The following is a 13375-nucleotide window of genomic DNA, read 5'->3' as shown; positions in this document are numbered from 1 at the left end:
GCTTGCGTCGCTAGTGAAAACCAGGCTAAACTGCGAGAAAACTGGGAGATTGAAATAAGCGAGTTCGCCATAGTGGGCTCCTACTATACTTTCATGTAGACAGGGCACGCCACAAGCTCGACATCTTTGAGTTTCGCGGAAAAAAATAAATAAACGAAACGGTCGACTCCACTTTGCTAGAATTAAGAAAATGGATTGTTTTATTTCAAGTTTTGAAGTTTGTTCTTTGATCAAATACACCCGGGAATACATCGAGAGCGTAATTGAGAAAGAAGGAAATTTAGCATAAGAAAAGCCACACTCAATAAAATCACGCGTTTCATTGGGAAAACCACTATCCCTTCATTCAAGTGGTGACACGACATCACCCTACCCCTGTGAAAAGGTATCGTGAAAACGCCAATACTCATCTATTTGGAATGGACACGGGCTTGTTTTGTAATTAAGTGTTAATCGTTTCCCTCACACCTGTGTTAAAAGTTAATCTGCCTTTTATTGTGATCTCGGCTGCATTTGTAACATGCCTTGACCAAGTTACAATGGCAAACTAAAAGATTTTGTATAGGCACCTGAAGTTGACAGATCACTCCGTTTTGACATGCGTTTCTAGGCGGTTTTAACCTGAACCTTAACTACTTTCCTTTAGCTTTTTTTAAAATTTATGCACGGTTAGGCAACTTTGTTGTTGTGAATGATCTCTTTTCCAGGTTGTTGCAAAACAAATGTTTCCAGTATTGGACGGTACAAGTTTAATTACCTTGTTTTTTGTTCGCCACATTTTCTGTTTGCCACCACGCCTACGACTTAAGAAAGACGGCCAGAGACTTGACAGCTTTTAGAGCAGGAATAAAAAGAACATAATTTATCTGACTGTCTGTCATTCATTGAGATCAATTAAAAGTGACGTTGCCTTAGCTGCAACAGGTTCTTTATGAATCAAACGAACCTGAACGCTCAATTTCCCCAAATTTCACGCTACCCGAAAAGGGCATTTTTGTTAGCGTCACACAAAAGGGTCTCACAAGAAAAATGAAAAGATCCAATTAATTTACTCATCGATCCGAAGAAAGCTAAAAGAGAAGGGGAGTCACAAATCAATTAGAATTTTAAATTCCTACGCGACATTTTAACATGCGACTACAAGACGCCCGGGTTTCCACGGGCTTGAGCAAAATTTGCCCACAGACAATAAATGACGGCATCATATATGTTCTTTTTCTACACCCGTACTCACCCGTACGAAAGTTTCTATTGTTATTTTTCTATCATTTTCTCACTTTCCATTATATTGGCTTTTGGTTTCGTGACACCTGGCTGAAACGGTTTTGTCGCGAGTTGAGAACTAATAAATGTACGGTTTATCTAAACTGGAATATTCACACGGATAATTTACAAGTTCAATCTTGAATGGCATCGTAAACGTCAATCACATTTTGCCCCCTTTCTTCGGGACGTAACATAAATTACAAGTTGATGACAGTCCGCTATAAAACACTGGGACAATTGACCGTATAGCGAAACTTGATAGCGATGGAAAACGTCTTAACGAAGGTAGGACAAACCAAATAATGTATTACTCTCTAGATTTTGGATATTTAGTAAAATCATTTTACATTTGCAACCTCCCGGTAAAATGTAAAACTTTGCTTTGAATTATAAATGTATCATTTAGAAAGCCAAACGAAGGAAGCAGAAACAGTGTGTAGAGAAACTGCGAAGGGACAAGATAAAGAAAAGCGTGGAGGAGCTAGCTTTGCTTATTCCAGAGGCCCGTAAACAGGTAACAGATTTTTCCATTCATACGAAAACGATGACTTGAGCTTCTCCGTATTTTATAAGACCTGGAAGTTGTTTTAGGCGGACTGAAAATAAAATGCTGAAACAGCGAGAAAAAATTGCTCTTAGTTATACCCAGACCTTGAGATAATAATGATTTAATTAAATAATATTTTTTTGTTCTCCAGATGGCACAAGGCCACAGATTAAAACAGTCAAAGATTCTGCAACTTGTGGTTGATTACGTTCGCTCTAGTCAGCAAGGTAAGAAATGCTATAGGGGGCCTGGGAATGAGTGCAGCAGAAAATTTCCGATTATAAACGCTATCTACGGTATAAATCACTATCCATGCAGTCAGAATTGCGAAATTGGCTTGTTAAGAACGTATTGATAGTCGAACCCCAGAATGCCGCTACCCGGGAGAGGCAGGGAGAGTGTAGAAAAGTTGAAAGAACTTACAAAGTTCCTCTCTGCTGATTGGAGGAAGTTCTAGTGACCCGGAAGTTGTAAATTTACCAGAAAGTTGTTTTCGAAATCCAGTAATGCAGAGGAGAATAAATACAGTTCACTGAAGACGCTGGTATCAAATTAGTTTCGTTTGTATCCGCAAAAAATCATACGCTTTTGATTCATTTGAATACTTAAACATGTTGCTTAGTTTCGTCTTGGAAAATGAAAGCATCCTTAACAATTAGCTACTATTATATTGAAACACCGCAAACTCCTTATTGTCATGTTAATCTCAACACTGCCCGCATATAGGTTAAGTCTGCTTTCGATCCTAGTGGCCCATCAGGCCGGAACTTATTCCGGTTTCCGTAGTACGAACCGACTAGTAGTATTTCTACTCCCCCTGGATGGGATGCTAGTCCTTCGCAGGGTTACCCCTAGCGGTAAATAACCGGTACGCATTTATACACCGTGGTGGAGAGAAGCGCTATGCGAGTAAAGTGTCTTGCCCAAGAACACAACGCAGTGCCCCAGCCAGGGCTCAAACCCCGACCGCTCGATTTGAAGTCTAGTGCACTAACCATTAGGCCACCGCGCCTCCCACACTGCCCACATATGCTACTATTATAAACCTTCTAATTACCAATCAGATTCGAGAATTTTTCTAGAACTTCGATAACTGAAACCATCCTAAATGAATCAAAAACAGTGCAGTTTTCTATAACTAGACTAACGCAACAGCGGGGAGGGGGGAGGGGTTGGGGAAGGGGAGGGGGTGGGGGAGCGGCGCAAGGCCCAAGAATCGCGTCCGGTTGATAACTTATGTCGGTTGGTATAGAACTTCCCAGTTACCAGAAGTTCCTTTTTTTGTAACGAGGAACACATAAAAAAAATCAGGAACTTCACATCATTTTCAGTGAATATATGCCATTCCTTCAACATCAGGTCAACGGGATTTTAACTTTTTTTCAAGCATCTTACGTCCAACTTTCAAATAAAACCAAACAAATAAAAAAAAAAAAACAAATAAAAATCTGTCAAGCTTTCAGTACTCGGTTTTAACGTATATTCAAACATGTACAAATACTGACAAGCACATGTCATCACCTGTGTGATTAGTCAACATTAAAGAAGTCTGCATCATTTATTTTTTATTTGTGCTACACGAGGTTTTTTTTTTGTTATTTCAGAGGAAAATGAATATGCAGCGCAACACATTTTAAATTTTTGAAACTGGATAATTTTAACGCCTATATCGTCACTTTTTTAATCACTTTTTCAAAAGGTCTAACCTTCTGGCTTCAATAAACATAAATATTTAAAACAGTTAGCAAAACAGCTTCACTTGATAGATGTGCATCGAGAGAAAGAAAACGGTGATACAGAGGAACAACGTAAAAAAATAATTAACCCGCAATCGCGCGGACAGAAATGTGTTTTTATTTAGTATAAACGTCAAAACACTAAAACAACGCACCTTCTCAAAGATATCTCAATTTTTTTAATTTTGTCTGTTTAAAAAGATACTAGCGTTTGCGTTTAATTTATTTTTTCGGATTTCTTTTTAGTCGCGTGAAACGCTAAAAAATTCAGGCTCGTGAAAATACAACCTCGTTCTTAGGGTCTCTCTTATTGCCCCCCGGAAAACAGAGACCAAGGGTATGAGGTTGGTGAAAATAAGTGACATTAATGACAATGAGGTACTCAGAATTTGCCTCTTGATTTAAACTGTACAAAAACTCTACATCACCCCGGTTAGATATAACGCTGTCCAAAAAAACTCTCCCTACCGAGCCCTACATAAAAGCCCTCTGTAGGAAAGGGTAGAGAGATGACTGGTTCTGGGCAAGAGGGGATATTATCCTCTCTTGGTTCTGGGTTCACCCGGTAGATAGTAATTTATTTGGTGGACAGTTTTCAGCCCCAAATTTTTTGCGTGTGAGTATTAAGATCCCCTTATACCTTTATAATTAACGCTTTCTATTACTTTGTATATTATATGCAGAAAACAAGAGTTTTCAACAATGGAATGACAGAACTATGGACAATGATACTTCCTACCAATGCCAATGTGCGTTTTGTGAGCAACAATTTGAGCAATACGCACAAGAAACTGGAACATTTTCACCCAATGGTGATACCAGTCCTGAATTATCACCTGAAAGTCAACAAAACCCATGTCTTTCCAGCTCCGAAGAAGAGCTTCAATATTCACTATCTGAAAAACAGGGATCCAATACTTCGTCACCCGCAGAATCGCCGTTTGAGGAGAATGATATTTCACGAGCTTTCAGACCATTGTCATTCTTAGAGTCGTTTCAACAACTGCCTTCTAAATTCAATATGGAGTTTGACCAGGAAAAATCCAGGGAGAGGGTTGCTATGGAAACTACAGATACGCCGCCTCTGCGAGCTCTGAAAACTTTATGCAGTTCTATTTCCCCAGATGTCATACCAACCGTATCAACTTTAAATGAGATATTGTCGAAAGAGACTTATCCAAAAGGCTGCGCAACAAATTCGGTCCAGTCCGTTATGGATTCCAAGTTGGAAGAGCCAAGGCCTTTTAGACTTATTCCACAAATACCACTACTCGTCCGTGATGTACCAACGCCTCTTGGAGCAGAGAATCCAGGCCTGTGGAGGCCATGGGTTCATGAAAGATGAACGAGTAAGCCGTAGCTACCGTATGCGCTCCTGTTAGTTAAAAAGACAAACAAAACGACTTTGCCTTCTGATCCCCCACCCCAGCCCACTCCAAATGTTGGGCCTGTTCAATGACAACAGGGGTTTCTATCACTCATTTAGTTTATTCCTTGCGTTCGTTGTTGAGTTTATTGATCTTATTGGATTCTTATCTTGCAGTTTTTATCAGAAATGTTACAAGTAAAAGTTGACATCAATCGCAATAAAGTGCTTATATATTTGTCCAAAGTCCTGTACTATTTCCAACCCTTGTTTATACAGTCACTAATTAAAAGTAATTTTCAATGTCCCTTGGCGTAATTTTTTTATCTTTTTGAAGCCGGTGTACTGTTTAACTCTCGTTAGCAACGCAGTAAATATTCGTCTCAGTCTTAACCACTCGGGATCACCCGCTGTGTCCAGCAAAAATGGTGTTCTAATAGGGTACTGATGTACCAAACTTTTCGGTCAAGATATATGGGTTATTTACCAAGCTTGCTCGGTCAAGATGGCAGGATATTGGCCTTATCTTTTTTTGCGTGTTTATAGACCGAGACGGAGTCGAGGTCCATAAACACACACAAAAAAGATAAGGCCAATATCCCGCCATCTTGACCGAACAAGCTTGGTCAATAAAGGATTTATTATATGTGCAATAAAGTCACGACTGTAACCTGAAGGAAGCCAGTTCAAGACACGGACGACCGCACGAACTTCTTTGACGCGATTGGATTTAACGATAAAATGAATTGATTTAACTGACTGACAAGTTCAAAGAATGAAAATATTTTCGTCCAGCAAAACTTCAGTGCGAGAGCCAGTGGCAACCACATCAACAAATGTGCGGAAGAATCGCAGAAAATCCCGAGCGGGAAGCCGATAGGCCCATCTTGACCGCTCGGGTAGCCAATTTGGCCCCAGTTGTTCAACGGGTGGATAACGCTATCCAGTGTCTCCAGTGGGTAAGTGTTGACAAAGTATACTACGCTATCCACCGGATAGGTGAATCGCGCTACCATCGTTTAAACAACTGGGGCCAGAACGCAGGGTTTACCTCATCTTACCTGCTCGCGGAGCCACCAATATAATAAAGCTAAGTAGTATATGCAACTTTTCTCCGCGTATCTAAACCTCGACTGTGACAAAGTATACTACGCTATCCACCGGATAGGTGAATCGCGCTATCCATCGTTTAAACAACTGAGGCCAGAACGCAGGGTTTACCTCATCTTACCTGCTCGCGGAGCCACCAATATAATAAAGCTAAGTAGTATATGCAACTTTTCTCCGCGTATCTAAACCTCGACTGTGTCTCGGTCCATAATATCAGGTAGAGAAAAAAAATTTAGTTGCTTTGGGTTGTTTCTTCTTCCTTTTTCGCCTTTGTATATAAGCTTAATATATTTGTATAATTTTTTCACTCATTGCAACTATATTTCACCTCAAGCCTTTTCTCTATGTATACATCTATTCTCCTCTCTTACTATTTGCCTCTTTAGCCGAATGGTTTCATCAGGCAGCTGGAATAGTTTTACGCACTAAACAGACGAATATAGGAGGAAGTTCACACTACAGGGCCGTAACTAGCAAGAGGCAAGACGAGGCACTTGCCTCGTCTAGATTTTAACCCAAAATTATAAAAAAAAAAACGTTTATAGTTGGGAAAATAACTCTCAGTTGAACATGATTTCTTTTTTCCAAAAAAAATAAGTTATGAAAAATTTTGAAAACGCGTCTGTAGGCTGCGCGGATTCCCAGAATTAGCTGTAGGCTCTTAGCCAATGAGAAGACAGTATGTATAATAATCTTATTTAAAAAAATCCGCCCTCACCCCTACCCGAAGAGTAATAGTTGTTCGCTCCACGCGCAAAAAGAGCGCCAAACTTCAGCACACGAGTTTGACGCACGACTGAAAAATATCTTCACTCAGTTGATTTTCACGACCGATCTTTCCAGCAAAGAAAACTACTAGAGTATTAAACTTATTCTCCAAGTTGTTTAAAGGAGAGACAAAATGCCTAGACATGCAAATGGGAAACGCCAGGTATGAAATCTTTGAGGATTTTCTCTTTCATTCAATTCAGAAAATGACAAGCTGGCCATGTTCTCAATTTTTCACATGCTTGATGTCGCTACTTGCATCGTTTAAGCTCATTTGTAATCGTTTCTTGTCCAACTTTTTCATCTAGTCTCCTAGAAAACCTGAAATGGAAAGGAAAAGGCGACAGAGAATCAATAAATGCTTGTCTCAGATCAAACTGTTGATTCCCGAGGCCAAACAACTCGAGGTGAGTTTCATGCACAAAACACGCGCGCTGCCATGTTTGAAGCGTGCATCGAGACAAATAATTCTTTACTTTTATAATTTCAGTGAAACGTTTTTAATTAACTTTCTCAAGTTGTCTTAACTGACTGTCTTGCAGATTAAAAAAGGTTGTAGACTCGAAAAGGCGGAAATTCTAGAGATTGCCGTTCAATTTATTGAGAGGGTACAAAACGAAAAGAAAGCTGGAAAGCTGGAAGGTACGTAAGCTTGTTTATAGTGGCTTAAAAAATATTCCACGGTTATTTATTTTTCGTTTCTGAAACAAAATGAAAGATTAATTTGTGTTCAAGGAGATCCAGATTAGACAGGGCATGTCATTTGGTAGACATTTGGCTCATAGCTAGCTATTTTCTTTCGCGCGCAAATTGCAAATGAGAAAGTTTTTGAATGAAGGCGATGGCTTGCGCGGGTTTATGACCGAAGGTCTACGTTAGAAGCTGAAAGAATGATCAAAAGAAAAGATTTTATGTTAAGTACAAAACTTCAAAAAACTTTACAGTCACAGTCGATTAGGCGTTCATGCAGAGAAGCTAGAGAATATGATAACTTAGGCCCAGTTCAGACGCCGTCTTTTCATGAGCCGCTATTCCTTGATGTGGATCGGCGTCTTCTGTCGGCTATTCTGGACGGCTCCCCGTTCTCCCGCCTGGCTTGGCCGAGATTTCGCCTTTGGAACGCCTTTGGAACGACTTTGATTCGACGCCGTACTTTTCTGTGCCGATCCTATTCATAATTATTATATGTTTTTTGACTGGTTTTTTGGAACTGTATTAGCAGTATTAGGAACGGCAAAATACGGCGCGAATCAAAGGCGTACTTTTCTTTGGGTCGGTCCAATTCGATTGAGTTCGGCTCATGAAAAGTACGGCGTCTGAACTGGGCCTTATAAAAAGTTATTGACAACCTTAGCTTGGTCATTGAATATACAAATTCGATTTCTTCACTGTTCAAAGTGTTCCTTCGATGCCAGTGTTTCCTCAAGCTAATTTATGGTGAGATTAATCAATGCTTAAGTAGTTCCAGTGGCTGGTTTACCTATAGGTAACCCTTTTTTCTTTCAGAAACCTCGGTTGGACTTGAGGAACGCCCTGTATTTTTCAACACAAGTGCGGCTCCAACGAGACCAATATTCCCGAGTCATTTTGACATACCACAAGACCAGAACCTCACGTTGCCATTTTACCCGCCGCCTTCATGCTGCCTTGACCCAAACGAGTACGAATGCCGCGATTCATCCAAGCACATGTCCCAGCAAAATAGTCTTTATCGACCACTGTTTCCACCAGCCTTCCCTCGGATTTTCACGCCACGATGTGTTTCTTCAAACATGGCTTACGATCCCACAAGGAGTGGCATTGAAACCTTTGTAGTTCAACCACAAGTTGCACAAACTGCCGAGTTGCCCCTGGTCAAGCCTGAAACGAACTAAGGAGAGAGAACATCCTTACTTTTAAGTTCTATTTTTTCCAGTGTTTTCGGAGACTGTAGGTTTTAAATTGAATTTTGAAATTGTCTGTTGAAAGAATTCGAAGGCGTTTTCTGTTGAGTTGGGGCATTTGGTTGATTTTTTGGAAGACAGATATTGGCTCGTGTTGAGTTTTATGCCTTCATTTGTTATTGAACAAAGAAATAGAACTCGTAATTTTAATTAAGTTGTTGTCTAAACATGAGAATTTAATCTGTTTTCCTCGCACATAAGCTCGTTTTATTCTAAAGGATTTGATACCCGATAGCCTAGATTTTCAGTTTACTAGAAAACTGAAAATAAAAACAAAACAAAAATGAAAAAAAAATTCTTTAGTACATACAGCTCAAGTACGAATAATGTAACTAAATCAACAAGTTGAAATCTTTACTTTTAATAAATTTGTTTTATTAAAATACAAATCTCTTATTATTTTATACACTTGTATGAAGTCGAAAATGTTGCTTTAGAAGCTATACCCTTTTGACATGTTTACAAACAAATTTATGACATAAATCATGCTTCTTTACAATACATTTGCAATTGTTCCTGGTTGTCTATTTTATAAACATCCATAAATGTTTTGAAATCGACTTTTAATTAGTAATTTTTAAATACATAAAACAAAAAAATCTGTGCAAACTTCGTTTGTTGGAGAGCTGTGCAGTTTCACTAATGCTGAACAAATTTTTATTTGTTACATTGGGAACGCCCTTTTATTTTCACTGCCTCAATCCGGACCCCATTTCACAGTATCCTCAGTCCTATTCACAGTTTATTGACAATATCTTCGGTTGATAAGTTTGTTTATTCTCTCCACTTTACCACCTTAATGTATAAATATTGCAAAAAGAATTTAAATATCGATGACTGCTGAAAATCGAATGGCCTCAATTTTCCATACAGGCTTAGCTTAGAAATTTAGTGCTGTAATTTTAACACAACCAGAAACCCTTATGTGTTTCTGTAAAAACTTTACTTATTGTAACGTAAGGGAAATTTAAGAATTGAGCTTGCCGAGGAAAAGCTAATCAGGCCATTTAGTCTATTTGCTCAATTTTGAAAGACCACTGAAGACATCGAAGTATAATGTATTTGAAGCCTTGGAGAGAAAGAATGTAAACAAACATTGGACCCCATTGAACTTAATTTTATTTGAAACTTTTACAAAACATGAAATAATACACCGAACAATAAAAATCAAAATATTGTGTTTATCTGAAAATTAACATACTATTTATATATAATTTGGCATGTTAAGGATAAATTTATTACAGCCGTAGAAACTGATTTATTTTTTTACAATTGCCTTCAATTTCTTATTTTAAAACACTTTAAAATGGAGTGATCGTACACTGGCGCTTTCTATTTTGGATTAAACCTCAGGCAGAAAATTGACTCAAATAAATAATTATTTGCGTTAAAAAGATTTGCCTTTTGCTTGCGATGTTTACTGATAAACATTTATTTTTCCCTACAGTTACTTTCCTTTTATACCAAGAAAGAAAACGCACAATGGTGAAAAATTATGACGTCTAAATTGTAAAAAAATCGTCGCATCTGATGTCAAATTTCCTGACCCAAACAAATGAATTCAAATCAATTAAAAATCTATAAATGGACGAAAAAATAAATTTACTGCTATTGAATAGCTACCCTAGACTGCTAATGACACTGCAATCTGATTTTCAGCTGAATTGAAGTAGCTACTGAACTTCGCGGCTGAAATACATTCATCGTTGACTTGCAATTTTCAAGATCTCAGTTGCTTCGCTCCTCATCTTTTCGACGCTTGGTTTTTCGCCGCGTATTGCTTTTGTCTTTTGTGTTAGAAACACTTGGAGGTTTCGGAACAATTCCAGACGTCTCTACATCCTCTGGCGAGGTATTTTTAAACGCAGTTTTGTCTAGTGTAGACAGCTGCGGAGAAGAAGTGTTTCCTTTGCAAGTTATATTGTTCCCGTTACCGACTTTCGCTGGTGGAAGTTTTATCATTTCCGAACTCGTTTGCGGACTTCGCTTTAGAGTTTGTTCGCTAACCACAACGTTCTGAAAAGACCCAGAATTCGTCTTTAGACTTCCATCTATCTTGGGAAGGAACGAAGCTCTTTTTGTCGATTTTAATTCTTCGTTGGAGAGTTTCAGCAAAGGTTTTTTGTCCACTGCGGGAAGACAAGCTAACTTTACCTCAGCTTTCGAAGTTCTGTAAACTTCGTCGAGATTTGAAGGCTTCATTTCCACTTTAGAAATACCTGGCGATCGATTTGCAGGCCATGAGGCAGACGGCATAACTCTAGCATATTGAGTATAACTTTGACTTCCATTCATCAACTTGTTTGGTACAAATACTGGAGCGAGAACTTGTTCATTCGCTCTGTTTTCGATTTCTATAGGTGTCGGTGGCCTATCCCTGCTTGAAACCTTCCTTAGCGCTAAAATAGCTGGCTCCAGGCACCGTTTCACATTAATTGCTTCATGGCTACCTCTTTGAGCTTTGGAAATATGGCGTTCTTTTCCGGTTTTCTTTGGCGACTGTTTTTTCTTCATCTTGAAATTTTTGCTTAGAACTGAAATGCTTTGGCAAGAAATTACCGGCGAGTGGCGGGAATTTCACGTCATAATGGCGCGCGCTTGTCGCTAAGTGGCTGACTGGATTACTAAACAACCAATCAGAACAGACTATGAAGTGGAACCCATTCGAAAGAAACCGTCAAATTTGACAGGGCGTTTTGTTTTGAAAAGTCCTTTTGTAGGGCTTCTTCTGTTTATAATTATTTTTTGACAAAGTTTTATACTTCAGCAAAAGGTGATTGAAAACTTTGAGATATATACTGCATTCGGCGTACTACGTGCTCGGAGCTTGAGGCCTTTGTCACCAAAAATAGCGCACAAATATCCGGAACATTGTTCCTTTTGAGCATTTTTGAGGAAATGGCGTCTCTTGAATAAAAGAAACAGGCTGGCCGGTTGCTTATTTGGTATATTTTTTAATTTAAAATGTATAATGTATGAATTTAAAATGCACGCAAGGAAAGCAGGAATTGCAGGATAGCAGTTTTAGGATATTTACCATAACAGTCTTAAAATGTGTTACGTAATTGTAGTCATGCTAAAACACGTATTAAAAACTTTGAGTGTGTTGTCACTGACTGATAAAATTATTAAATAGGACGAGTCCGTTAAAATACTGTAACCTTCACCAATATAAAAATGCGAACGGCGTCCAGATGTAAAAACGTTATTTTTAAGAACGCGATACCTCACTAGCAGGGACGGCGGAACATTTTTTCTAATTGAGGGGGGTGCGGGGCTGACTAGCTATACTTGAAGTGAGGGGGGTGTTAAGAGACTCTTCTCTTAGTAAGTCTTTATTTCTTCGGAAATATTGGAGAGGCTAACGCCCCCCCCCCATTCCAGCCCCCCCCCCGGCTCCGCCGTCCCTGACTAAGGATTGGCCAAAGTCTTGTAAATGTCTGGAATGTGCATGTGTTCATTAATCAAATAATGTTCGCGAATATTTAACAATTATTCCATGAGCCCGCGTTGGATACGAGGTGGTAAATAGACGACCCGTATCAGAAACCCATAAGGGTTGAAACGTGTAACGCGCGCGCACAGCGTTTGAATATTCATTTTGCGAAGTACCATATTTGGAAACACGAAGAATTTGTACGCGAATGCTTTATACACGTAATGACACACGCAACATAATTTTTGGTTTTGCAGTGAGTTGCTTGAATTTCGACATAAACGCCGTAAATTTCTTACAGAGACTAAAGAAATTCATTAAGTGTATCTAAGCGAAGTTCTCCAGACTACTTCATGAAGATGAAACAGGAAAATTTAACTCAATTTAACTCTATTCAACCAAGCTTGTTCAAAAACAAGATTACGCCATCGAGCGCGAGCCAGCGCGCGCTGTGAATTTAATCCAAATATAGTAATTTTATTTTTCCAAATATGGTACTTAGAGTAAACGAATGTGCAAACGCTTTGTACAATACGAATCATAGGGAGTTACACGTTTCAACCCCCATGGGTTTCTGCCCGTATCCAACAAGGGCGAATGGAATAATTGTTTTATTAAATTCTTCTCAAGTTTAAATCGACTGGACATTTCATTTTGATGTAAACGAAGTGATAGTATGAAAAGGCGCGAAAATTCTGGCGCGGTGTTCACTTCTTGAGTTGAATGAAACATACGAGGAAAGCGAGCGAGAGAGTTTTCTTCCCAAGATTTTCCTCGAACAATCCCCTCTAAAGTCGTCTTTTTATATTCTGGAAATTGTGACAACAGTTAAGATTTACGAGAAGATCCGAAGCAAAAGCTTTTCTGGAAACTACAAGTCTTGTGCAAGTTGAACGAAGCAAGTGTTTACATTGCACTTGTAATTTACGGCTCCACGGATGTCATTAAGACTGCTATATTATTTGAAGCGAAATTGAGCTCAAAGCGGAAGAGGTTTATTGAAGTTATTGAAGTATAAAAGGACAAGGCCAAGATTAAAAGGTAACAAACTTTACAAAAGTGCTGAGCCTAATTTTATGACGTACAATGAATGAAACTTTGTCAGTTTGCCGTTCTTTCGTAAATTATTTGCTGCTTTTCTACTTTATTCACTCGCTCTTGTTGTGCGTTTACAATTATAATTAATTAAATTTTTCGCATCAA

The 13375-nt window shown here is 38.8% G+C and overlaps 3 protein-coding genes across 4 annotated transcripts in view; 2 read left to right on the top strand and 1 right to left on the bottom strand.

The window, feature by feature from the left end:
• Window positions 1-13375, bottom strand: part of LOC144656473 (uncharacterized) — a 228987-nt gene that overhangs the window by 159519 nt on the left and 56093 nt on the right. The window lies entirely within an intron of this gene.
• Window positions 1248-5119, top strand: LOC144657030 (uncharacterized). Of its 2 annotated transcripts, none has more exons than XM_078517318.1 (4): window positions 1248-1551; window positions 1677-1780; window positions 1965-2040; window positions 4233-5119. In XM_078517318.1, the coding sequence occupies exons 3-4, from the start codon at window positions 1965-1967 to the stop codon at window positions 4892-4894; spliced, it is 738 nt and encodes a 245-aa protein (XP_078373444.1). In that variant the 5' UTR covers window positions 1248-1551; window positions 1677-1780; the 3' UTR covers window positions 4895-5119. The 2 variants fall into 2 exon arrangements, with proteins under 2 accessions (XP_078373444.1, XP_078373443.1); XM_078517317.1 differs by having other exon boundaries at window positions 1673-1780.
• On the top strand, window positions 6798-9069 carry LOC144657063 (uncharacterized). The gene is made up of 4 exons (XM_078517356.1): window positions 6798-6956; window positions 7102-7200; window positions 7336-7435; window positions 8300-9069. Exons 1-4 carry the CDS (start codon window positions 6927-6929, stop codon window positions 8665-8667), a joined length of 597 nt encoding a protein of 198 aa, XP_078373482.1. The 5' UTR covers window positions 6798-6926; the 3' UTR covers window positions 8668-9069.

The sequence above is a fragment of the Oculina patagonica genome, chromosome 6 (assembly GCF_052425735.1).
Source record: "Oculina patagonica isolate OP01 chromosome 6, crgOcupat, whole genome shotgun sequence".
NCBI lineage: Eukaryota > Metazoa > Cnidaria > Anthozoa > Scleractinia > Oculinidae > Oculina > Oculina patagonica.
This window is presented reverse-complemented; position numbering and strand designations above follow the sequence as displayed.

Bases quoted from the DNA above. Each gene is read 5' to 3' on its own strand.
- LOC144657063 (XM_078517356.1), top strand. From the start codon at position 6,927: ATGCCTAGACATGCAAATGGGAAACGCCAG. The intron at 7,201-7,335 runs GTGAGTTTCATG...ACTGTCTTGCAG, and splicing joins CCGAGGCCAAACAACTCGAG to ATTAAAAAAGGTTGTAGACT. The intron at 7,436-8,299 runs GTACGTAAGCTT...TTTTTCTTTCAG, and splicing joins GAAAGCTGGAAAGCTGGAAG to AAACCTCGGTTGGACTTGAG.
- LOC144657030 (XM_078517317.1), top strand. From the start codon at position 1,531: ATGGAAAACGTCTTAACGAAG. The intron at 1,781-1,964 runs GTAACAGATTTT...TTTGTTCTCCAG, and splicing joins TTCCAGAGGCCCGTAAACAG to ATGGCACAAGGCCACAGATT. The intron at 2,041-4,232 runs GTAAGAAATGCT...TATTATATGCAG, and splicing joins CGTTCGCTCTAGTCAGCAAG to AAAACAAGAGTTTTCAACAA.